The sequence below is a fragment of the Balearica regulorum genome, chromosome 5 (genome assembly GCF_011004875.1).
Source record: "Balearica regulorum gibbericeps isolate bBalReg1 chromosome 5, bBalReg1.pri, whole genome shotgun sequence".
NCBI lineage: Eukaryota > Metazoa > Chordata > Aves > Gruiformes > Gruidae > Balearica > Balearica regulorum.
In genome coordinates, this window is record NC_046188.1 from 41,270,021 (window position 1) to 41,296,515 (window position 26,495).

General features: G+C 40.8%; 1 protein-coding gene across 1 annotated transcript; it reads left to right on the forward strand.

The window, feature by feature from the left end:
• Positions 1-863: 863 nt before the first annotated feature.
• Positions 864-26,398, forward strand: LOC104635161 (cytosolic phospholipase A2 epsilon). Its single transcript, XM_075752994.1, is given in 23 exon segments — positions 864-920; positions 1,005-1,088; positions 3,815-3,887; positions 5,318-5,454; positions 6,652-6,676; positions 6,679-6,699; positions 6,702-6,781; positions 10,051-10,091; positions 10,531-10,573; positions 11,166-11,229; positions 11,803-11,969; positions 12,116-12,190; positions 13,915-13,952; positions 15,098-15,233; positions 16,680-16,816; positions 18,266-18,488; positions 19,145-19,259; positions 20,049-20,186; positions 20,680-20,787; positions 21,255-21,446; positions 21,983-22,149; positions 23,009-23,189; positions 24,351-26,398. Coding segments are annotated over 23 exon segments (2,541 nt in total). The 3' UTR covers positions 24,590-26,398.
• The last annotated feature ends 97 nt before the right edge of the window (positions 26,399-26,495 follow it).

The following is a 26,495-nucleotide window of genomic DNA, read 5'->3' on the forward strand; positions in this document are numbered from 1 at the left end:
CTTTCGCTAAAAAACATTTCAGTAACAAAAGCTCCTGCTGCTCTGCTCACCTTGTAATATCCCTTGTGTAACAGAAATGAGAGAAGAAAAACTACAAGCTGTTTTAACTGTTTGCTGCTGCCCATGAGAGCCAGCCTCCACGCTGTGGCTGTAATTTGTAGCAAACCTGGTGAAAACCCTTGCTGTTGTGCATCTGACTCGGGGAGCTGGTGGAGCTGGAATGCTGCTGTTCAGATATCCAGCACTGGTGCTGCCAAAGCCCAGGTATGGATTTTAGGACTAGAGAAAGTAGCAGTAGATACCAGTAGTTGTAATGTTCTGTTAGGTCTTCTCTAGTTTGTGAGGGTTGCAACTGCCCCAGGATATCCTTCTGTGTGTGGTTATTCAAACCTTACAGTGCTGGATAACTATTTTATTTTGGGATTAGCCTATGATAAAATGTTTGACCTATCGTCCTCCTTTCCCCCAAATCACTGTGGTGTTAAAAAAAAAAAAAATCTTCATGTGGCACAGAACAAGTGCGTAATTTGTGCTTTTGAAATCAGTGGGAGGTGGAGCTATGAGTCAATCTATACAGCTCTTCTTCCTGCCTCAGTTGGTTAGAAAATAGTGTGGACCAGGAGCACCTGCCAGCTGAGACACACACAGACTGGACCATTATAGCATTGCCTTTTATGAAACAGTATACCAATGGGATCATCAGCCTATTCACCTTTGGTAAGAGAAAAGCAGTGGTGGGGCAGGAGGATCTGTTTGGCTATCTTGGTGGAGATTCATTAAAAGCAAATGCTTGGGCAATTTTGATCCTTAAGTGTCTGCAGTGGGAAGATTATTAGTAAGAGCAGCAGATAGTTCTTGGCGTGATGGAGACGTATCCTGTCATGAGGAGGAGAAATGGTAGGGCCCTTACTATTGCCATGGTGAATCTGAGTAGAAACTGAAAACTAGGAATTGTTGACTGCTGGGTTTCATCACCAGTCCCTCTCTTGGCTCCTTGTCCCCAGGATCGGTTCATCCGAGCAAACCCGCACAGGAAGATTGGAATCAGGAGGAGGAACCATGAAAAACTGCAGAGCGCTGAAGACGAGGTACTGTATAGAGGGCAGCTTCTGGGTTGCAGAAAGAGGGCTGCGGGGTATGAGTAATGGCCATGCTACCTGTAGTCTTCCATCAGCCTTTTCCATCTCTCCCTAAGCTTAACTGTTGTTATGAGAGGTGATATTTTTTAACGGTTAGTTAAGGGAATATTTGTTTGTTCTGTGAGTGCGCTCTCTGGAGTGGAAAACATTCACTATGACTTGGGGGTTGGGAAGGTGAGGAAGGTGACAAACTTGTGGTTTAGATGGTGGTCAGGGAGCTGGAAGAGCTGGATTTTAGTCTTGATTTTACTGTGACCTCACTAAATGACGGTAGTCGTACCTCATAACAACCAAGGCTCAGTCTTCAAATAGTTTTTCCTTTGCTTAATGGAGACAGATCAGCAGATAAAGTGGATTATTCAGTGTCTGCCACTTAAAATAATTCTGAACGCTAATTTTTATGAAACTGAAGTGGAAAAAGGTGTTGGAAGGTACTGAACATGGTACATACTGGATATGTAGCAAATTATTTCCTTTTCTGATTAATGGCTGGTTAAATGATATTAGATGATACGTTAAAAAATATAATAAGAAATTGTAAAACATGGTGGGTTTTTTTCCCCTAAGTTTTCTGAATGTGTTCCCTAGCTGTATTCAGTGCAGAAGTATGAGGATAAATCTTTGCTAGATCTGGGAGAGGAGCAAACTCACTACCTGTTAGCACTATGGAATAATAATTGGTTTTGTGTCTGTGTATTTCTTAGTCCTTCAGTCATCTCATGAATAAGTTTTCTCCAAACTCCTTGATATGGATGCTACTAAAGATGAGGATGAAAAGTTAATCCTCTGTTTTTTGGGATGAAAAGTTGGGATGAAAAGTTGAGCTTCAGCAGTTCTGATCATCTATTCTTGTCATTCTCTCTAGTTTCAGAAACACTGCCTGCCAAAAATTCTGCTGAGGTTGCTGGGTTTCTTCCAAACCTGCTGGTTTTGTTCAAATGACAGTTTTCTGAGAGAAAACTATTGGGTTGGGAATTTTCCAGTGGGCTCTGTATAGCATCTAGCCTGGTGATTTACTGCTTTTTAGATGGTTAATCTGCCTCTGTCAGGAGACTGGTGTAACAAAACGAGAGGTACACCAAGTAGTTCCTAAGGAGACAGTTTCTCAGAAATCATGACGTTTGAAGGTTTAATTGCTCCTTTCAATTTAATTAATGTAGCTACCACTTCTGTATGTAGTATTTTACTTCTGATGTTTTCAAGATTGTCTTGTTTTTCCTGTAACAAAGTATAGGGTTGTGTGTAGCTGTGATGAGGAGTGGGAGGGAGAAAACAAAAGATGGAGGTTGTGCATCCTTCAAGATAATCCCCTGTAGACCCCTATGCTATGGGATGTCAATATATTGCTATACCTCAGTGCTTCTCTTTGGTAATCAATGAGGTGATCCTAGTGTTTTCCATGTGAAAATATTTTTAAAATAATTTATTATTACAAAAATCCTGAATAAGCTAGGGCATTCTTAATCACCTATTTGTGGTTTTGATTTTTTTTTGTGTGTGTATATGTGCATTCATATACAATTACAACTTTTATTCTTGCTTCTTTGGTGTCATTGCATAATGTAACACACTGGCAATTGTATTCTCATCCTATCAGATACATAATCCAGGTTGTATTTGTAACTTTCCATTTTCTTACATTGTTTAGAGTTATTGGATTCATGCTTTCCTTGGTTCTGTTTTTCCTCCAGCTCCTGGTTTATATACATATATCAATTTTGCATGTTACGGTAATGTGGTTTCATTTCAATTAACGTAGACCCTATCTTTGGGTGACAGGCCATCTTTACTCAACGTCACACAGAGGAAAAAAAAAATTAAACAATACAATTTCTTCTGCCTTTGTCATATCAAATTTTTACTGAAATGCTAGAGTTGCCTTACAAGGAGCTGGCCCTGTGTGTGAAATGTAAGAATGCTTACCCCAGCCTTCCTCTTGCTGGTGTAAACTGAAGAGCTCTGGAGTCCCATACTGGTTTGTTCACTTCTAGACCCATTCTCTCCCTCTTTTACTCATTTTTTTTCCTTTTAAGGGTCATGTATTTTGGTACAGTGAAGGATGTTGTCATGTTACGTATCACACAGCCAGATTTGCTAGCAGCAATGGTATCCTGAGCATTATAAAAAGGAGGGTATGTTTCGTGTTCTGCCATAACATTACGTGGCAGATGAGCAGTCGTTCCTGCCGGAGGTAAGGTGGCATCCCATGGTCTCCTGGCTGGAATACTGGGAAGTGCTGTGCTGTAACCTCTTGTACTCAGCTTGAAATTTGAGGAGCAAACTCTGTAGGTTGAAGATAGCTGGATTTTACAGGGGCAGCTATGTAATGACTTCTTTTGTGAAAGCTATCTTGTGGTATTTTGCACTATTCCCTACACTGAAACTTCACCTCTAAAACCTAAATCTTAAAAAAACCCAAACCCCTCATCTTAAACACAACTTCTTAGTAAACAAAGCTGGAATCTGACATTATATCATATCACCAGAAGTAATTTATTCTCAGAAGTTCTCTCAAATAATTGCAATGAAAATATACTCACTGCATTAATAAGAGAATGGCTTATGGCTACTTATTTTTCAGCTGTCTTCCTCTTTGCTATGCTATAAGATAGGTGATGTTAGTTACATCTGAGTTATTTGCTAATAATTAAGGTATTTTTCTCATTGTTTTGCAGCCAGAAGTGCCTTGGTTGTGCTGGCTTACTGTAAAAATTATAAGCATGAGAAATCTCCGCAGAGCAGACCTGTGTAAGTATTAATGATGACATATTTTATAAGTTAGCAAGAAAGTCACTGTCACATGAATTTAATGCTGCTAGGATTACAGTAGTGTCTCAGTCTTTTTGGCTGAAGAAGTTGTATCTATTTTCATTTTTGCTTAGACTCAATTATAATAATTTAGAAAAGAGTTAACATAGAAATGAATAGAATAGAAAGTCTGTGTTAGGAAAGAAGTTATCCTTCCCTTCACTGGTTGCTCTGTGATACTTCTCATTCCCTAATTCTTCAGTGTCCCTTCATCCACATGTTGCCCATCTCCCTTCTGGAAGGGGCACCTTTGTGAAAGATATAGGGAAAAATCAGCAGTTGTGTCGGGTGCTGCTGTGTTTATCTCTTCATTGTTGTTTCACTGTGAATGACTTATACATGCCAACTAGGACTAGGTCAAAAAAAATCCCCAAAACTAAATTCTTGATTTTTTTTTTTAAAGTGAAGTTTCAGGAAGTGAAGTTGCATATGAATTTGCTTGGAGCCTAGAAAATATTTGAAAATAGAAGTAAGAAATGAGAAGAGGAGAATATTTCAGTTCTATGCTGTTGAAATGGAATATTTTGGCTTTTGTTAGCAAAGAGTGTGTCCTGGTTTCAGCTGAGAGGATTGATCTTTCTTCATAGTAGCTAGTGTGGGGATATGTTTTGGATTTGTGCTGGAGACAGCATTGATAATATAGAGATGTTTTTGTTCTATGGACTTATTGTTGAGCAGTGTTTACACGGGGCCAAGGCATTTTCTGCTTCTTGCACTGCCCTGCCAGCGGGATGGCTGGGGGGTGCACAAGAAGTTGGGAGGAGACACAGACAGGACAGGTGACCCAAACTGACCAAAGGAATATTCCATACTATATGACATCATATTCAGTTTATTAAGAGCTTGGGGAAGAGAGGGGGGGTGCGGCGGCATTCAGAGCGATGGCATTTGTCTTTCCAACTAACCGTTACGTGTGACAGAGCCCTGCTTTCCTGGAGATGGCTGAACACCTGCCTGCCCATGGGAAGTGGTGAATGAATTCCTTGCTTTGCTTTGCTTGTGCGGGTGGCTTTTGCTTTACCTGTTAAACTGTCTTTATCTCAACCCACGGGTTTTCTCACTTTAATTTTTCCAATTCTCTCCCCCATCCCGATGGGGGGGGAAGTGAACGAGCAGCTGTGTGTGCTCAGCTGCCGGCTGGGGTAAAATCATGACAGAGTGTTAGTGGTTTAAAATTTTACCTTTGGTTTGCAATTGACATAAATTTAGATAGAAAAGTTAAATAACTCTAAACTTAGAATGTTTTCCTTTGTGTCTAATGAAATATTTAGGACTCCTCAGAGGTAAATATTTTTTCCCATGGCTGGGAAAATGACATAATAAAACAAACACTCTCATACTAATTATGTACATCTTTTTTGTTAATGCAGTGACCCTAACTGATTGCTATGTGAAGCTGCGGCTGCCAACAGCTTCGTGTCAGAAAGCCCGGACAAGAACCGTACGCAACTGCAGAAACCCTGTCTGGAATGAAACCTTCCACTTCATGATACAAAGTGAAGTAAAGGTAGGACCTGCACCTGTGACAGGGAGCAGATGCTTTCTGAAGGGGACATCTTCCTCTGCTACGCGTAGATTCTTTAAGAGAGCCTTGAGGCTTACATAGAGGCTTGAATGCAGTTATGCTGAGGAATAGGATGGTAATGGAAAGATGTAGAAAGTGTCAGAGACAGCATGAGAGATGTACCAGAAAGTAAATACGCAAGCCTTGGTATGAATACTCTGGTGCTCTGACTGGTCTCTGTCATCTTCTAAGCACTAGGACCCCAGGAAATGGATGGGAGGTTAATAAACTCTTTAGAGGATTAGTAATATTTTCTTATATGCAACCTTGAAGGTATTTTTGCTGTATGTTGCCATGAGCTTGTAATATCTGCTTTATACCATAACAATTACATTGTAAATTATGAGAGGTACCACAACTTAATGCTGTTTTTAAAAAAAAGTAAGAATCCCCATCCTTTAATACCAACCACTTCATCACTAAACAAGCCTATTTTTCAAAGCCTAATAGGCTATAAGAAATAAAACTTATGTCTGACTTACAGACTTAAAACTGAATCATGCCCATCCCATGGTTTGAATGAGTGTAAGCTGAAAGGGTTATGGGTCATCTGGAATAAAGTTGGGTGCAAGTGATACAATATCTAGACAGAGGGTCTGTTTGCTATGGCTTAATAGTATTGGATCGTCTTGCACTGCTGTGGGTAACCTGAGCCCTGAGGGAATGCAAGGGAAATCACTGCAATTTAACTTAAAATTTTTTAAAAAGATTTAGCGTGCTTTACCTTCCCTTTGTAAAAGGCTAAGGATTTGTTACTTTATGCTGATATACTGAAATTTCTAAGGATAGTAATTTTGAATCCATAGACAAAAGATCACGATGAACAGCATGTGTGATCTCTACTCTGTCCTGTGCATATCAGTATCGTGTGTGTCACGCTGCCTCTCTTTTGAGCACTTGTTCATTGCCAAATCTGATGATTTACCTCTTCTAGCGTTAGTCCCTGACTTTGCAGTCTGAGCCACCGGGGCTATGTGGCTGAGCGAAGCTTTACTGTAGCCATCTGAGCGCCATGCTGTCGCAGGAGTCTGTCTGCATTTAACAACGTGGTGGCTGCATGCTGACTCTTGCTAGACTTTCCTTTTGGCCTCAATAGTCCAGAACATGGCATTTACTTCCTTGTCTGCCTCTCTTTCTCAGAACGTTCTGGAGCTGACAGTCTGTGATGAGATACTTTCACACCAGATGACCACTTTTGACTGTTTGCTTTGATGTAGCTAAAATAAGACGTGGAGAAAAAGTTCACCTGAATTTTGAGTTGAATCCAGAGGTGAGAAGGGAAAAGATAAAATACTCTTGATCAGAATTTTGTCCCAAGTTACTACTGATATTAAACATTAGAATGTTCTTGCACACAGATTTTGTTAAAAGGACCTTATTAAAGCACAAAGGTAAATGCTCGGGGTTTAGGAGGGGCCAGAAACGGTCACCTCTCTGTTATGTTGTCATTGCAATTAGATGCAAAATGGCTTTCCTATTCCAAATATTTTTAGATTTCAAATATGTCTTTTGAAAAACAAAAGAAAAAGAGAGAGTAAGAGTCAAAATGAAGCTGATGGTTAGAGATCTTCTCACTGTTGTAGGAGACTGATAAAGCAGGGATGGGAACAAACTTGACCCCCTTTTTGGGCAGCTGCCCCAACCCTTTGGCCAGTAGCTCACAGGGGTACCTTCTCTCAGCTTTACCAGGGATTGTGTCCTGTGCTTTCAAGGCAATATGCTTGGTAAATGATTATATATTTGCATGAAAATATCTCAGGCTTTTTTCCTCCTTCAGGTAAACAACTACTTTTTTTTTAATTACAAATTCTCAGTAAGTTTGTTTATGATCTTTTGTTACATGATTACAAATTTCTTTTAGGGGGGCTGGGCCAGCATGGAATGGATAGGACTTGATGAATGAGAATCTCCTCAAGTATTTTGTTCTTCTAGGTCTATGTGTGACCTGGGAGTCTTATTTGCTGCATATTTCTCAAGAATATTGTGTTTGGCTGTATTAAAGAGGGGATAAGAGCCTTATGAAATGTTTGGTGGGTGGAGTTGCTGAGAGGATAGGTGGAGAAATCACACCATCTTTTAAAAGAGCAAATATGTAATCAGATTACTTTCCGCAAAATATAGCACTACCTCTGCTTGGAGGCTGTGTAGTAATGAGACTCTGGGCTTTTTTTCACACTTACTGACAAGGGCTTGAGTTTTACAGTTCCTAGGAATTGCATGTGCTCTGTTTATTTCTAAGCCACTGTGTCAGGCTATCAGGAAAACACTCTTGCCTGTTCTATATATTACTATTACTTTGGAGAGTGTTTATTGGCGACTCTTCCAGAAAGCCAATCCTTACTAAGTATTTCATTATATCTGCTCCAGAATAAGCCTTCCTTAGAATAAGCCTCATGTGACAGAGATCACTTGAGGTGTGATTCAAGCCATGAGTTTGCTCTGAGGCATGTGCAGAGTTGGCTTAACCCATTGGCTTAGCAAAGTGGAAGTTGGGGAGATAAGACAAGGTGAGCTGTGTCTCAGGAACGTCTTGGTCAAGCCATCCTTATTCTGATCATGACTCCTACTCAGGTGCCCATGATGTATCACAGGTTATTGTCTGTGCAAGGATTTTTTAGAACACTTTTTAAAAAGTTACTTAGTAATGGAATATGCTGGGCAACCTTAATAATAGGCGGTACTGCCACCTCTAGCCATAATGATTTCTTTCATCTACCCAAGTATCTCAAAAAGGAGGGCTGAGGAGACTGGATGGGGTAATGTCAGAGCATCAGGGTTGCTTCCTGCTGTGCCTTTTGTTCACTGTGTGGTCCAACAAGTCTTTCCATTGCTTTGCTCCAGGTTTTTCACCCACAAAAATGTGAATGGGACTTAATAGAAATATAATTTGTGTGAGTGTGTGTGTACAACGAAAGAAACATGGGAACATAAGGCAGGCAAAATTAGGTAGGTGTTATGAGCCAGAGTCTCCTGAACATTGTTTCAGCTGTTCTTTGGACAAATTGGAACAGATCATCAGTGAGTTGGATAGTATAGACTGGTCACAATCTGATGCTTGATAAGGTCTGTCTTGCATCTCTGTAAGGTGACTGCTTTCTAAATTCCATCCCTCAGCCTTCTGTTACAAACTGTTGCAGCCACCTTATTTCTCATGAAACAGAGACTTTGGGAAAAATAAAAACAAGCACTTGCTGCTGGGTTACATGCCACAGATCCAGCTCTCAGAGAAGCCACCTGCGATCTCATTTACTAACATGAACTAGTAAATACAAAAATACTCGCTTTTCACCTTTTACTGCAGTGCTGATTCTACCTTGGCAGCTACATTATCAGACTTAGTATGGTTTTCACAGTCTGTAAAGTATTCTGTGTAGCAAGACTGAAGGGATGTTTGGCAGGTAAATATTAGCTCTTCTGAATAGGAATGAAAAAATTTTACTGTAACTTGTCAGAAAGAGATTTATATCTTCTGATAATTAGCGTTTTCCTCCCTGTGGGTGATATGGAAGATCTCTCTGATATATGTTTTTGTGCGGTATTTTCTGGATTGGCTGAGTCCCATACAGACTGATCTAGCAAATGGCTACAGTAAAGTAATACAGTTATTCAGTCCCTCTTGTGTTGTTGATGTGTTACTCTTTTCTTCTGTTGCTATTCCCTGCTCTTACGCTTTCCCCTTTTTCATCTTGATTTGGCCCTTGTGAGCTCTTTCCCTCATTCCTCTTCACAGCTTCAGTCTTCACTCTTCTCTCTTCTTTCCTTCACCCTGGCAATTTTCTTTTTCCAAGTTGGTCTCTTCTCCCAACATTTTTGTTTGGTTACTATACTCTGCAAATTCTTTTGTTTTAACCCAGACACCACCTGAGTCCATTTATTCTCAAGTATCTTCTACATCATTCACTTGTTATACCCCCTTTCCTCAATATTCACCCATGTCTCATCCTACTAATAAATGAATAATGGGACATTGACCCCCTATTCCACGATACTTAATCTCCTCTTCCCCTTGGGGAACAGTTAGTTTGTAAACAGTAGAGCTGTGGAGAATCATGAAAGGAAAGGGTGGCCAAAGAAGGCTTCATCCATTTACACTATGACACAGAGGGTGGGGGAGTAGCAAAACTTTGCAAGGGAGGGTTATACACAATCATCAGAGCTCTACCAAAGGAAAAAAAATATAGAATCATAGAATCCTAAAATGGTTTGGGTTGGAAGGGACCTTAAAGATCATCTAGTTCCAACCCCCCTTGCCATGGACAGGGACACCCACCACTAGACCAGGTTGCCCAAAGCCCCATCCAACCTGGCCTTGAACACTTCCAGGGAGGGGGCATCCACAGCTTCTCTGGGCAACCTGTTCCAGTGCCTCACCATCCTCACAGGGAAGAATTTCTTCCTAATAGCTAATCTAAATCTACCCTTTTTTAGTTTAAAGCCGTTACCCCTTGTCCTATTCCTACTTGCCCTTGTAAGCAGTCCCTCTCCAGATTTCCAATTTATTCTTTTTTTCCTTAAATGAAAAATAAATCTTATTTTCAGAAACAAGAAGAACTAGAAGTGGAATTTCTACTGGAAAACATGTGAGTAAAGCCTAAATGTTACATAATTTGTCATCATAAAACTTCACATTTTAGAGAGTCGTAAGGCAGCACTGGGGAAGTGGCTCCATGTATCTGTGCTCAGATATCCCATCTCAGCAACTTCCCTGTGGTTGCTTTTCTCTCCTGAATCTGGTGAAATTCCTCCTTGAGAGACAGTCTTACTATTTATAGATGAGGGTGGATGTTTATTTTGTAATTCAGTCTAAGGAGAGATGGTGCTGATCAGGGGAGGTAAGAAAGAGAGAGTGTCCCTAGGAGCTATGGGACTGTGACCTGGCAACGAGCATGAGACGGAGGTGAAAGAAGTGCCGATGGCACTTGGCAGCTAGAAAAACTGAGCTCAGAGAACTATTTACATTTAAAAGATTATTGCTCCTATGCCCACCCTTAAATAAGTCTTTTCCTTTTTGCTTTTCAGTCCAGGTGTATCTGAAAACATCATTACTAATGGCGTACTAGTGGTAATTGTTTTAATTTTTTTTATGCTTATGTTCTTACAATAGGGCAGAACTGAAAGATGTAGTTGGAAGAACTATGCATTTAGGCATAGTCTTTATTCTTTTTCAGATAAGACACAGGTGTGGTTGTAAAATTTTCAATTTGGTCATGCTTGTAGCACATTCTGTGTTGGGTAAGGCTTGGACCAGTGCTCTGCCACAGTGCCAGTGAGCTGCTCATTGATGAAATGGTAGTAAACAAGGTAACTTGGGAATGGAGTGAATCCAGTGTCACTTCAGAGTTTATCACTGAATGTCTATCTTGGAGCCACTGTTCCGTAGACAAAAGTTAATGTGGTCTAGACAGGGAGAAAAATTCCTTGTGTTAACTGTTGGGGATTGAATGTAATGTAATAGGCAGATCCCCAGCTGTCTTAGCTGCCTTGACCGCAGTATTGCTTGCATGATTTATACAAGCTGAGAATCATTCTCTGCAATTTCTTCATGTTCACAGGACATCATGGCTAAGCCTGGTGTCTCCACAGGACCCCTAGATCCTCAGTGAGGATCCTGAGCTGTTTCTGTGACTGGTGATTTTATTGCTTCTGTCTTTCAGTCTCGTGAAGTTTCCCGTCTGGAAGTACAGGTGGATGAAACAAAAATGAAGAGCCCTTACACAAGTGAGGTTATTGATTTAAATAATGTGTCACTGCTTTTTGTGCTATGGAGGATGCAGCTGAATCTAGGTAAATGTGATCCATTTTAGCTGCCTCTGTATCAAGGCTGCTTGGGGATTGAGACATTTCCTGAATTACCTACTTGCTAACAGTGAGAATCCTGTGGAGATGGCATGACTGTGTAGCTTAAGGGAAGCTGTGGAGGTGGCTGAGAGACTCAGAAACATCACAGCAATGTGATAGAATGGAAATACCTTTGAGAACAGAAAGTAAAAGAAGAGGGAGACATAACTGTCGGGAGTAGAAAGACTACAGAGGAAACCTGGGGGGTGTGAATGCTGCCAGTGGCATCTACTGACTTAACACGTGCTCTTGTCGCTTGGCAATGCTGCACTGGCCTTTTGTTGCTTTTTCAGTCTGGTCCTTGTTCACACTCATTATGGGGGAGGAAAAATGTTGTGGCCCAATTTAATGTTGACTGCACTAAGACTGAAACTTTACTTGCGGCATTTTATTTGTTATTTTTCAGGGCCAGATGCAGTTAATGTTTCTCTGCGGTTTGCTTCTTGTTCTTAGGGCGAGATTTCACATTCTCAATGAAAGGATCCTATGAAGAAGCCCAGGATGTTTCTATAGGTCCTCACTGCAGCCAGGGAGGCAGCAGAACCACCATGTTCCACTACATCAAGCACAGTCAACCCAGACTGCACATGACGCTGCCAAAGGAGCGTTTTTTCTGTGGTGTATGTTTTGCTTGTAGATGGTGATAATGGCTAAAGTAACTTTTGGGAGAAGCATGATGAATTAGCCCTTCTCTGGTAGATTTGTACCTATGGGTTGTAAATAATTTTCTCCTCATAACAGTGTTTTTTCCCCCACTTTAATTCAGCATGGCTCAGCTAGGAGGGAAATGGCTGTGCCTCTACATTCTCTGGACTTGGGAAAGAAAGTGGCAGTGAAGAGGGTGAGTAACCTTTGACAGCATTTGGCATTGTTTCAACAAGCGTAAGCTGTATCTATGTGATACCTGGTCTGTTACTGATTTTTGTTTTTAAAAAATGTACCTGCTGAGTATATGTATGTCCAGCTCTGCATAAATATAACTGAAAATATAACTGTTATTCAGGGAAAAAAGCAGCATATTCAGAATTACAGGCCTGTCAGTCTCACTTCAGTGCCTGGTAAGATTATGGAGAAAATTATGCTGGGAGTTATCGAAAAACACCTGAAGGACAACACAGTCATTGGTCACAGCCGACACGGGTTCGTGAGAGGAAGGGCCTGTTCAACAAACTTACCTTCCTTTTATGACAAGGTCACCCATCTAGTTGACTAAGGGAAGCCAGTTGATGTAATTTTTTTAGATTTCAGTAAAGCTTTCAATACTGTCTCTCACAGTATCCTTCTGGACAAAATGTCCAGCATACAGTTTGACAAAACATAATGCGATGGGTGAGCAACTGGCTGACGGGTTGGGCCCAGAGTGTTATGGTAAGCAGGGTTACGTCAGGCTGGTGGCCAGTCACTAGTGGGGTTCCCCAGGGCTCAATTTTAGGGCCAGTTCTTTTTAATGTTTTCATAAACGACTTGGATGTAGGCCTAGAAGGTGTGAGCAAGTTTGCAGATGACACCACATTGCGGGGAGCTGGTGATTCTGTTGAGGGTGGAGAAGCCTTGCAGGGAGATCTGGACAGATTGGAGAACTGGGCAATCACCAACTGCATGAGGTTTAACAAGGGCAAGTGCCGGATTCTGCACCTGGGAAGGGGCAACCCTGGCTATACATACAGACTGGGCGATCAGATGCTGGAGACCAGCCATGCTGAAAGGGACTTGGGGGTCTTGGTCGACAGCAAGTTGAACATGAGTCAACAGTGTGCCCAGGCTGCTAGGAAGGCCAACCGTATCCTGGGGTGCATCAAGCACAGCATTGCTAGCCGGTCTAGGGAAGTGATTGTCCCGCTCTACACTGCGCTGGTGCAGCCTCACCTCAAGTACTGCGTGCAGTTTTGGGCGCCACAGTACAAAAGGACATAAAACTATTGGAGAGTGTCCAAAAGAGGGCAACGAAGATGGTGAAGGGTCTAGAGGGGAAGACATGAGGAGAGGCTGAAGTCCCTTGGTTTGTTCAGCCTAGAGAAGAGGAGACTGAGGGGAGATCTCATTGTGGCCTTATAACTTCCTCACGAGGGGGAGCGAGGGGGCAGGGCGCCTGATCTCCTCCCTCTGGTGACCAGTGATAGAACTGAGGGGAACGGCATGAAGCTGCGACGGGGGAGGTTAGGTTGGATATCAGGAAAAGGTTCTTCCCTGAGAGGGTGGTCGGGCACTGGAACAGGCTCCCCAGGGAAGTGGTCACAGCACCGAGCTTGACTGAGTTCAAGAAGCGTCTGGACAATGCTCTCAGTCATATGCTCTGATTCGACTGGTCCTGTGTGGAGCCAGGAATTGGACTAGATCCTTATGGGTCCCTTCCAGCTCAGGATATTCTATGATTCTAATTGCTGATTGCTTTAAAAGTATTTTAAAAGCAGGATCCTGGTGATGATTGTGTGCAGAAGGCCTGAGAAGAGACCAAAGATTTATCACCAGACAATATATCTTAATAATCACTAATACTGTAAAACTTGCTTTTGCAAACATTCAATTCTGTTTCAGATTTATGATGTTTTCATTCTTGATTCTCAGGGTGAATCTTATGAGGTGTCTGTGAAGGAAGAAGATGGGTAAGTAATTTCTTTTGAATGATTACTTAAGCTATCTCCTATTCTTGCATAGTGTCATCTTCAGATGAAAGGAGGCTACAGCTTAAACTAGTTCATTTTGAAACCAGGAATAAAGATTTTAATTGGCTAAAGATGACTAAAATATGAGGAAGAATTAATAAAATTATAATGCTTTTAAATTTGTTGGTAAGAGTTCAGCATAGAATAGGTGGTAGGTAGTCATGGGGTATAACCAGTCACAATGTTTTTCCTAATGTTGATGCTTCCTACTTTTGATACTGAAGAATCCCTCTATCTTGTAACCTTTATCTATAATACGTACACGTTTGTGTGACACATTTCTAACACAGTTATGCATTTACCAGTCCTCTGGTAAATGAAACAAGCAGACAGTAATTAATTTATTGATCGGCTTGCGATGATTTTCCGAAGGGCAACATTGCCCCCTACTGATCAGTGAGCCACAATGCAAGCACTAATTGCAGACACATGATAAAGAGGTTTTAACTGACTGTTAATTACGAGTCACAGAAGGGACAAAATAATGTTTTGGCTGAAAAATCCCTGAAACAGTAGCTCTGTGAAAATAGAAGTTATCGAATTAATGATGCATATGACGTTCATAATCATGTGCAGATGTACAGGGATACACTTAAGAGACCTCTTCGAAGTCAAATATTTACAACACAAGTAGATGTAATAAGCCTAACATGGTATTAGGGTCATTTTGTCTAAAACATGTTAAGTTTAAGTAACTGCTTAGAGCCCTTCTGTTTTTCAGGAAACACATACATAGCAAGAGAACGTGAAGAGATGTCCAAATTTCAGAGCTCAATGTGAAAGTTTGAATTCAGTTACATTCCTTGTTTTTCATCAGCAGAGAATTTGACTCATTTAAATTCCTCATGATTGTGTGAAATAGTTCAGGACATGATTCTGGTCTAAAATCCCCACAGAAAGGCAGAAATACAATGCCTGTGATATCCATATGACTGCTTTCATTTGCATAGGGGAACTTTCATGTGCCTGGAAATAGCCTTTCTTTAAACTGGCTTATTGTTGTTGCTGGTTTTGCTTGATGTCTCAAGCAGTAGCCCTAGAAATGGCTTACAGGTAACATGTCTTGCTCTGTTCTTATGCTCTAGTTGCAAGAATTTAGATTTGCGGTTGGGGTTTGATCTATGCACAGAGGAGCAGGATTTCATATGTAAAAGGAAGAAGGTGGTTGCTGCTGCTCTGAAAAATGTTCTTCAGCTAGATGAAGACCTGCAGGAGGATGAGGTATGTGGGACAGCATCTTGGGAACTTTGAACAAGGTGGATGTGATGTACTTGCATGACTTAGGCATATAGCTCTTCCATATCTTCTAAACTAAAATGTATAGGCCAGATTGTCACTTGCACCTAAGACCATATCCAAGACTTTTTGGCAGAGGATGAAAGAGGAACTGTCAGGAGGTCAGTTATAGCTCCTTTATTCTCTGCTAACCTCCATCCTCACTCAGGGGCACCCAAAGGACTTATTTGTTGAGAGGAACATATGTAGAACCAAGCATGATGAAATTTGGTTGCTTGGACTGAGACCATCTCTGAGACATTGGACTGAGACAGTTTGGCACCAGTCCCCTTCTCAGCTCCTACACAAGGCTCAAGGAGGAAGGCTGCGACTCTCCCTTAGAGCACTGGGTGCAGCAGCATCTGTCTTTTGTGTTTTTCAGTGCGTTACCTCTTGCTTTCTCCTCTCCTGGGGATCCCTGGACTCAGAGATAGCTACTCTGTTGCTGCAGGACAATAATCTGTTACGGGGCTGTGGTGCTTGGAGCGGGTTTCAGAGAGACACTCTTCTGCAACTGAGAGAACGTGGCTGTGTGGGATTTCCTCCGCTGCTCTGTTCAGCTCCCAGCACACCCATCTCTTGATGCTGTGTGCAGGACAGTATTTGTCAATCAAGTCAAAGTGCTCATGAACTTAAATAACAAGTAAAGTAGGACTTGTTATTATTAAATGAGAATAAAGAGTTATTAAGTCACATTAATTTAAAAAAAACCAAAAAACAAAACCCCCAATGTAGATGGTAAAATGCACTGAAGACAAGATATGAGGTAATGGCAAGATATGTTTCTAAAACTGAATAAATATGACTCCATTTTCATTAGGAGCTACGTATGGGGCAAAGGGAGGATGCCTAACAGAATTGCTGTATCCCTGAGGAAAGTAAGACCAAATTGCATATAGCATTAATGTCAGGGAAGGGGGAGGTAATCTGAGTAACAATGGAGATGTGAAAATAAACCTGTAAAGCTTGGCACCATCTGCCTGGAAAATAGCAAATGTTGTATATAAACTCAGAGGAAGAAAAAATTAGGAAGAAAAAAAAACATAGGCAGCTTTTGCTCTGTCCCTCTGACCTCAGTCTTACTCAGGATTTTAAAATGTAAAGAGTCTTTTCTGGATTTTTTCAACTCTGAAAATAGATTATGCCATACAAGAGCCATGTTTACAGCTTCTGACTTACCAAAGCATTGCTGATCGGGAAGATGCTTTCAGCATATGCTAAGTTCCACCAAAGTTTACACAACTCAAACACACACCTAAGTGCTGCCATGAAGAAGGTGAACTGAGTCCAAACCTACCTGAATCAGGGTGTTGCTGTGACTTTTTCTGCATGTCCATCACTTCTCTATTTCATCTGGCAATGAACAACTCTGTGCCTTTGTGTGTTGAGCAGGTGCCAGTGGTGGCAGTCGTGACCACAGCAGGGGGAGTGCGGTCCATGACGGCTATGTTTGGCAGTCTTCTGGCTCTCCAGGAGTTAGGTGTTTTGGACTGTGTCTCATACATCAGTGGTTTATCTGCCACAACATGGTAAGGAGAGTTGGGCTTGTGCTTGCTGTTTGTGTTAGCAGAGTGATAACCTGGTTAAGCATATTGCCTTGCTGACGAATTTTACTCAGCATGATGCTAGTTGGGACTTGGCTGCCTTTTGGTGCTCACCCATTTCATGGGACTGCACAGTGCTGTAGCCTTTATTTCTTCTAGCTACAAGAAGCAAATTGAGTTCTCCTGAGGGCTGGTCTTGTTTCTGTCATAAACTCAGTGCCTGGTGCAGAAAATGGGTGGGAAATGTGGTTATTTTTTGACAAAAATATCTGCGTGACTCTGCTCCATTTCTTGTTTCCCAGTTACCTGGCAGAAAAGATTCTTATGTTAAGATGGGGGGTGTGTGTGTGTGTGTGTGTGTAGAGGTATCTCAGTGTTTCAGTTTAAATGAAAAGTGGTTATTTATGGCTATCAACAAGGGACTGAATAGGGCTTGGTAGGCCAAAAACTTGGTGTTTTCTTGGGAATGTAAGAAATAAGTATTACTTCCTGGGGGAGAAGTAAACCTTTTGATTGCAAGTGAAGACAAATCAGATGTTAGTCATGAGTCAGAGAAGATGCTGCATATGTGCAAGAGAAGCAATGCAGCTGGAGTCCTGGGGACTTGAATCTCAGAAAGGACACAGACCTGATTCCCCAAGTGTGCTTGAGAGCCCTTCCTTTCCCTTCCTTTGTGTATCTCTTGGGTTATCTACTTGCATGTAACACTTCAGAAATCCTCTTGTAATATTTGTCTGGCTCAACTCTTATGCAGATCTGAAAAGGAGAATTTAAAGGAAAAGCCCTGAGAAACAGTGTGTCATGCACACAATGTTGACTTCCTTGCATGACTAGCAGGGGTCTAGGGCTTTAAAATGTTTTGCCTCTGGAGGGCTGCTCTAAAGAGGCATGAGACAGAACTAGAACAAGTGGGGTGGGGATGAGAAGGGGTGACTGGAATCTGCCCCTGCTCTGGGAACTAAAATCTCAAGGAGACTCTCCCTGTGTGTGACCAAGAGTCTGAGGTGACCCACCTGCTGCATGCCCAAGGACGGGAACTCTCGCACTTGTCGAGGTGGATGTTTTCTGCTAAAGTCCTGCTTAACGTCTCGCGTAGTGTCTGAAACAGCTGAGGGAGCTGGCCTCGGACAGAAGCTGTGGCTTGAACCTGGACAATCAAAGGTTAATTCTAGTAAAAGCTTGTGTTAAGTTATGGGTGTTGCTTTTTTACTCTTTTAATTCTGAGAAGAAACAAGCTAGGATGATTTTGAATATATCCCTGCAGCAAAAATGTCATTGTATAGTCTAAATTCTGCCTGAGCTTTGAACTGCTCTTTCAAGGTAAAAGTTGGTGGGCAAGAGCCCCGTGTATCCTGAAGCGAAACGCTTGTGTGGTATAAGCCCATGAATTGTCATGTACCTAGTGCCGAACCACAGTATGTTTCTTTTTACCAGGACCATGGCAAAGTTATATGAAGATGCAAATTGGTCACAGAAGGATCTCAGAGGACCAGTCGGTGATATCAGGAAACATGTGATCAAGAGCAAGTTGCACTGTTTCTCATTGGATCATATGAAATACTATGAAAAGGAGCTTTGTGAAAGAAAGCAAGAGGGGCATAAGCTGTCCTTTACAGATTTATGGGGACTCTTCATTGACTGTATGCTGCATCATCAGGTATTATACATCCATACCTTATTCCCAAGGATTTCTAACTTTTCATGTCTAAAGTTCTAGATTCAGTTATAGGAAAGGCTCTCAAAACTTCTGAGGGTGTCCGTCTGGCTTTTTAGAAGAAAAATAATACAGTAAGCCTAAAATGTAAATGTCTAGGGGAAATGTCTGAGCATGTAAAAAGTCAAGGTGTTAAACTGATTTTCCATCTTTAAGATCAAATGAGCATTCTAGTAACATACAGAGGAGAGATGGCTCTGACTGAGCTAAGTTCAGGCAGTGCAATATATACCTATACCAGCAAACAAAGCTGTATTGATTGAAATGGGCCCTGGTTGACTTTTATTTGTAGCACTTCCAAGGTAGCTAAATATCTTTATCTTTCATTAAAGCAAGTCATACCCTAATCACTGTGCAGACAAGTTTCTCACATTTTCACTCTATCCCCCATTCCAAAACTCCTGGAAGCATCAGTTATAATCCTTTAGCAAAGGTTAATGACAGATAACTCATGAATAGGTTTGTGTGGTTGAACTGTAGTGCACAGAACAATCTGCTGAGGTTTAGGAGATGTTTCATTGATAGTCCATGCTTAGATACCATATTAAGTCCATGTATCATGTTTGTCTTTTACCATGGCTTCTGTTCTTTATAAATAGGGAAGTACTCACAAACTCTCTGATCAGCAACTGGCAGTAAATCAGGGGCAGAATCCACTGCCCATATACCTGTCCCTCAATGTCAAGGATGACTTTAGCACTCTGGATTTTAAAGGTAATGATTATTATACACACTTATAAATCTAAGGAGTTTCCTTTTAGTGCTGTGTGAATGCCAGAAGCTTTTACCGTAAATCCAAGCTAATAAATCTTTTAAATAATTTTTTCTCCCCATTTTCATATCTGGTTTCTGACTTGGATGAAAAACATGCATCCTAATGCTCTGGTAGGGAGATACCTGTTGAGGGGTGGAGATGCCTTTTGCTGGCAGCCTTGAGAGCCATGACTGCTGCTCTTTCTCTCTCTCATCCCCACCTACTCCTTACAGCCTCTTTCAGCTGCTGGGGTTCCTGCTCAGGCAGCAGTAGTCCAACAGAGCTGTGAAGAGCCGTGGAAGGAGGGAAGGAAGGACAAGCGAAGATTGGGGGGGGGTGGGGGGGTGGGGATGAGAGCGGGAGGCAGCTCCCAGCAGCCAGAGAGGGATCTGAAGAGGGGCAGCGCTCTGTGCCCTCATCAGTGATGCTGATCACTATTTTCATGGCCCAAACAAAGTAGGACTTTCAACCCCAATTTTTGCTTCCTAGTATAGAAATGGACCTGACCACAAGCTGAAGGGATTTTCACAGTGTTAGTGGAGGAGGTCAATTTAGCTTTTGCATTCACCAATCTAACACACAATACATTGAAGGGCACCTGTTTGTTTCAAAACATGGTGGTTTGAACTGTCTGTCACCAACATGCTGAAGCTTCAGGCCTTGTTCTTCCAGCTTCTGAGTCTTCAAGCTGTTATTTTTACATGTGTTCAGGTATCTGCAATAAGTCCTTCTTGATGCCTTATTTGCAGAGTGGGTGGAGTTCACACCTTATGAGGTGGGTTTCCTGAAATACGGGGCCTTTGTTCGTTCAGAGGATTTTGGGAGTGAGTTCTTCATGGGTCATCTGATGAAGAAGATCCCAGAGTCCCGCATCTGCTTCTTGGAAGGTGATTTACTATCTCAGAAAAACATCACCTTTATAAACATTTAGTTTTCTACACAGACTTGGCATCTAGTAGCTACTGGTCTGCAAGTAACAATACTAGTACACCAGATACTTTATCTGATATAATTTAAATCTCAAATGAACCAGCCAAAAGTGATAAAAGAGGAAGCAAATTCTTGGAGATATGCAATTAATTTGCTGAACTTCTTAGGTTAGACCAAAACAGAACACACACATTAGAAGTGATCTTTTGAAGTATTTAAAATCACAGTCTGACTTTTATAAACAGCCAAGTTTCTGAAATGACTTATTCATAACCCAGACATTATGTGGAATGGCAAGGCATTTGATATACTAAAATTCACAATATTTCATAAGTAAACCAGTGCTAATTTAAACAACCACAGAGACGGAATCCAAGTAGGTTGCCATAGCTGTGCTCTAAAAATTCAAAGTAATTAAGTATGGCCTTTTTTTTTTTTAAAACTTTCAAGGCACATGGAGTAATATATTTTCCCAGAATTTTATGGATGCTCTCTACCTCTCGGGTCATTCAGAGGACTTCTGGCACAGATGGACCCGAGGCACTGAGCATGACATTGGTTAGTTATTTGGATTACTTTTCACTTGCGTCTGCATTGTCTTCACACCTCTCTGAGATGTGAAACCTGACATTTGGTAAAGGGTTTGGTTTTGTCTCCTGTTGCTGGGTTAGGGGACAGCAAGCCTTTGGGAATGAAGGAAAAACAGGAGAGAAACAGTTGTGCTGGAAAACGGGAAAAGACATTGCGCTGCTCACTGTGCAACAACCTTGGGGAATTTTGTTAGCCATGAGAGGGTTACAATAACTCCTTTGGGGAGGGAGAGGCCAGACGAGGAACAACAAGGTGATGCTGTGGCACTGAAACCCACCTCTGCCCAGAACAGTCTGCATGTCGGTGCATGTGCTCCATCACAGATGGGACCATGATGGTTTGGCTGCCCAGCCCCTCTTTCTTTGTTATTATTAGTGTCAGAGAAACATTCTAAACAAATGCAGACGTATACAGTCTTCTCATTCTTCCTACAGAGGAACATCCTGCTCTGCCCAAGAAGCCTTATGAACAGACAACATCGTTATCCATTCCTAAAGGCTGCCTTTCCAATACTCTTCGAGAAATGATGACTGGACGGCCAGTGGTTTCAACTTACCATAATTTCCTCAAGGGCTTGCAGCTACATAACCAGTATTTAGAGAATGAGAGCTTTTGCATGTGGAAAGGTAATAGTAAATTGTTTTAGATGTATTTTCAAAGGTCATTTGAGTGCTGATATTTGCGGAGGACAAATATTTGATAAGTTTTAGCATAAAGGCAAATTTTGATTAATATTATTTGATTAGTATGTCTGTGGAATTGATTTTGCTGAGCCCCAGATAATTTACCACTGACTGGTCTTGTTTCTGTCTTGGAGGAATCACAGCAGGCTTGCTTGAATTCTGTTCTTCCTAGGAAAAGCTGCAAAAGAATGACTTGCAGCTTCCACTGAAGCTAAATAACCACAAATTTACATCAGTTGAAAAAGCAGCTTGATGTATCACTTTGAAATGAAGCTGAGTCTCAGAACTGCTCCCTCTTACTGATCTCAGAGTTGAGCTATAGATGCTAAAATTATCAGACAAATATTTAACTGCGGGCTTTGTGTCAAAGCCTAATATGTGTGGGATGTCTTTTCTTTCTTTCCTCGTTATGCTGATTTGGAAAAAAAAATGGACTTGCTCCTGCAGTAATTAATTTAATATAAATTTTTGATTTTCAGACACGGTGCTTGATTCTTCTCCCAACAAGCTGATCGAAATGGATGACTACCTCAAGCTGGTAGATACAGCTTTTTTCATCAATACCAGTTGCCCACCCATTCTGAGGCCAGAGAGGAAAGTGGATGTCATTTTGCATTTAAATTACAGCGGAGGATCACAGACTCTGGTGATGTTTTGAAGTAGTCATTCTTTATCTGTATGACTCCAGCAGCTGAATTAGCACATTTCTCTCTCTCTTTTTTTTTCTTTTTTTTCCCTCCAGAAAATGGTCTGGTTTTTTTATTAAGTTAAATAATCATATCAGTGATACTATTCAACACTGTGGTCATAACGTCACTTTATCAGGGTTATTTTCAGTAGCTTTCTGGGACACACACATGGACGCAGACACATAGAAGATTATCTGTTCTGTGCATCTTTGCAGATTTGTTATTGTGGTACCAAGTTCCTCAATAGTTGAATAACTTTTACAATGTATTTAGTTAATACATAATTTTGCTATTTTTTAATGAAAATTTTGAGTTTTTCCTTTTATGTTTGACTCTTGGTGTTCGCATACGTTTCAGTCAGATTTTTGTTTTGCTATGTTTCAGGAAACAAGGGGCATATATGATTGAAATAATGTAATTTATTTGTAAGAGGACACAAACATATTGATTGTTAGATGCATTGAATGCAAATACATAAGAACCTGTGATCTGAGATACCACGTGTAATCAAAATTTCCTGATCCAAAAATCCTCTACTGTGCAACTAAATAATAAAAAAGATCTGTTTTCTGAAATTTATATGAAATTCAGTAGTCTTCCTTTAAAAATGTACAGTGCTAGCAAATCAACCAAATTTTTATTATCCAGAGTCTATTAAAATCAAGAGGATATGCTTGTTCCAGGGCATAGTTAGCCTTATTTGTAAACATATAAATCAATCACAGACTGTTCAGTGCAGCAAAATATTAGTTATGGGGCTTGGTAGCCTTATTTCAATCTGTCTTTGTGTTGCAACTTTTCTCTTTGTTGAACCAGCCACTGGACCTGTTTTCAGAGTACTGTTTGGAACATGGGATCCCATTCCCTGGCACGGAGCTGAGCCAGGAAGACAGGGAACACCTGAAGGAGTGCTATGTGTTTGAGGACAGCTTAGAGGCACCAATCTTGGCCTATTTCCCGCTGGTGTGTGATACCTTCCAAAAATACAAGGCACCGAGTAAGTTAATGGCATTAATCAATCATTACTTTTTTTTGAGGCTGTCACATCCAGTTTATCCATTGAATTTGTTCCTCTTCTAAAACAAGAGATTGACAAAGCTTCTCAGTTGGCTATGTTACCATGTTCCCAGTCCTGTTGTGGTGGATATAGTGTTGGCCAACTAATCAGGAGTTGAACTGAAGAGTTTCAACATTAAAAGCATGAGTAACTGTAGCTTGAGGCAAACCCATTTATCTGGCATCTGGGACAGTTTGTGTTGCTTTGGTAATAAAGGACAGGAGGCAGCTCCTAAATTATATCCACTGGTAGCTGATACTGTCACTTAACAGTCTTGTAATGAGGTAATACCTCTACTTTGTTAACAAAGCTAGAATCCTCTTGTTACTTTGCTTAAATGAAAAAAAAAAAAAAAAATTGAGACTAGAAAGTGCTGAAAACATACAATGAAGCAAAGGATTTGCCAGGGTAACAAGCTGCTTTGATATCGGTCATTTTTAAAAAGTTGCCAGATAATTTTCTTTAGTTCAGCAATAGTATAAATAGTGTTTTGTTTGTTTTACCAGAAAAAACTACTTGGCAAATTTGGTTCCAGTTTACCAATACTTTTGCATGCATCAACTCCAATTTTCTTGTTGCTAATTTAGTATGATCCAGGAAACTTTCCTCTAAACTGAACAAAAATCCATGTACCATCTTATTGGAAAAGACTTCATGTAGTTCATCTTGTTTGTCCTGCTGCAGCTGCTTAAAATCTCAGCCACCTCAGAGGGAGAATTCCCAATCCAGGAGCTTCCTGGTGTCATTTTCTACCAGTTGGTACATAAGGAGTTGTCATCTCAGTACCTAATGGTTAAAAATACAAAATTCCAAATCTGCAATAGTGAAATATTCTGATGGAAAACTTTAATGTAGAGGAATGCATTTTGCATGGAAAAGTTGTCCTGCCAGTCAATTCTGGATCAGCTGTGACTGTAGTCAAGCAGCGAAACACTGGATTTTATTAGTGCAGCAGATGTTGTATCTCTACAGTAATTAAATCTTGAACCATTTTCCTGAGAGCATTCAGTGTCTTGTGATTGTTACTGTGTGTTTTGCATTACTGAGTCTTCCACCTCAGTAACATTGCTGTGTTGAACTTTTGCTATGTTCTTACTTAAGATGTGGAGCGCAGTCCCACCGAGATGGAGCAGGGAAGAGTAAACGTGTCCAGCTGTGTTGCTCCCTATGGCACTGGTCTGCTTACATATACTGAAGAGAATTTCAACAAGTTGCTGAACCTGTGCAGCTACAACATCCTGAATAATAAACACTGCATTCTTCAGGCTTTGCGAACTGCAGTGGAACGAAAAAAACGATGTAAAAACCATTCGTCACCTCAGTTGTCTAAACTCTCTTAAAATATATTTTGACAAATCTCATCAGAAGGAGATATATAAATGTTTTGGTAATGGACTAATGAGTATTCAGGGAATGTGAATCCATACAGAATGAACATCCATCTTAGCTTGTTAAAAAAGAAAATTGGGTATTTTATACAGTACTGTGTGTGAGGACTAATGGTCCTGGCATTATAATCATTGGCAAATCATGATTACTTTTAAAAATTCTCTTTGCCATTTTAGGGAAGGGAGAGGCAGTTGTAGAGCTATAGGGTCCTATTTGGATATACAGCCATATAAGGATGAGATTTCAGCCTCACGAAAGTCTGTGCCAGATTTGGATGCAAATCTTGATGGTATGTGGTCTTTGAACCAGACACCAAAGCAAAGATCAACCAAAGCCTTGCCTTGTTCACAGATTTCTGCTTCTGACAGTAAGGAGTAAACCAGATACCATGAATGTTTGCACCAGGAAAAGGAAGGCTGATAATCGAAGCATGGAACTGCACGTGATGTCTTCTATTTTCTCAGTATCCATCTGTTAGGCAGAAGTCTAACCCTCAGTGAATTTATCTGCTTGGCTGTCATCGCACTGAGTCTATATTTTAGATGGACTACCCCAGTGATCAACATATATCACAGCCTGATTTTTCTGCCAACTGTCTGATAAAAATCATTTGACTGCATCCATTTTTGCTGAACTTCTCTCTGAATTATTGCCTGCAAAGTAGATTTTGAAGCTGAGGATAGCAGTTAAGGTTTCAAATCCTACACTTAGTGGATTTGGAAAACCAGTTTTAACAACCTAACCTTTGGCCAGAACCATGTCTTCATTTATTAATCTGCTGTGAACTCAAAGGTGTTCGTGATGACAACAAAATTTGCCATACCAACTCCTTTGACTTCTGCAATGTTATGATGGTCAGTGTGTACCTGCTGCTACAGATTTATTCCCACTGCCATCCAAAACACAGACAGGGGAGTGTTCACAAGATTTTCACACTCATTTTAGATAAATGCTTATTTAAGAAAACGTATTTAAATGGTCATTCTTAGATCATCTTTTCTCTTGTATATATCAATATGCATACACTGTAATAGCTACCATTCAAATACTAAGTACCTATGCATAATCTATTAAAAATAAGTCTTATAGATGCAATCATTGAAGTATTTTTTTAAGTTCTATGGACTCAGCTCAGCTAGTGAGTTGATCTGAGAAAAAATGCTTCTTGATTCACATACTGAGAAATCAAGTATTGATGGAACGAAGGCATTCATGAGCTTTGCTAGTGACCTTTGAGGAAGGATGAAAGAAAAGCTGCCACTTAACAGTGGAAGATGAAAAATAGAAGCAAAGTCTGATTTTAAGAGTGTAGATGACTGGGATGATAGTGAGAGGTTTACAAGTCCAAATACTGGTATTTGCAAACACCAAGGTTTATTCAGTAACACAGAGTGCAGCACTTTGCTAGTACTGTATATGTGTCTATATTTTAATCAGTTTTTTCTGTTCCCCTTTGCAGTAATTCATTACACTGGTGTAAGTATAAAAAAACCCCAGTGCCTCCATCTGTATGCTGGCAGTATGCCCACATTACCTGGGAGTGTGGCATCTTGTGTCTCCCTCTCATGTGCCATGGTCAGAAGGCTCTGTCATCCAGTCTTATAGATCTCTGCTTATTAAGCAGGAGCTAACATCATACTTTGTTACCTCTAAGACTGTCCTTTTTCTGTGCATCAGATCAGTTAACAGGAGACAATGCTAGCAGGTGTCTCCTGTCAAGCTTTGCTGCAATATGAATCAAACCAATAAAGTCTCACTTCATAAGAGGAAAGTGTTGGCAGTGACCTTCGCATCTCCTTTTCATGGGTCCAAGGTGGTCAAGCCCAACAACTCTCTTCTTTTTCTCAGTTACTGATA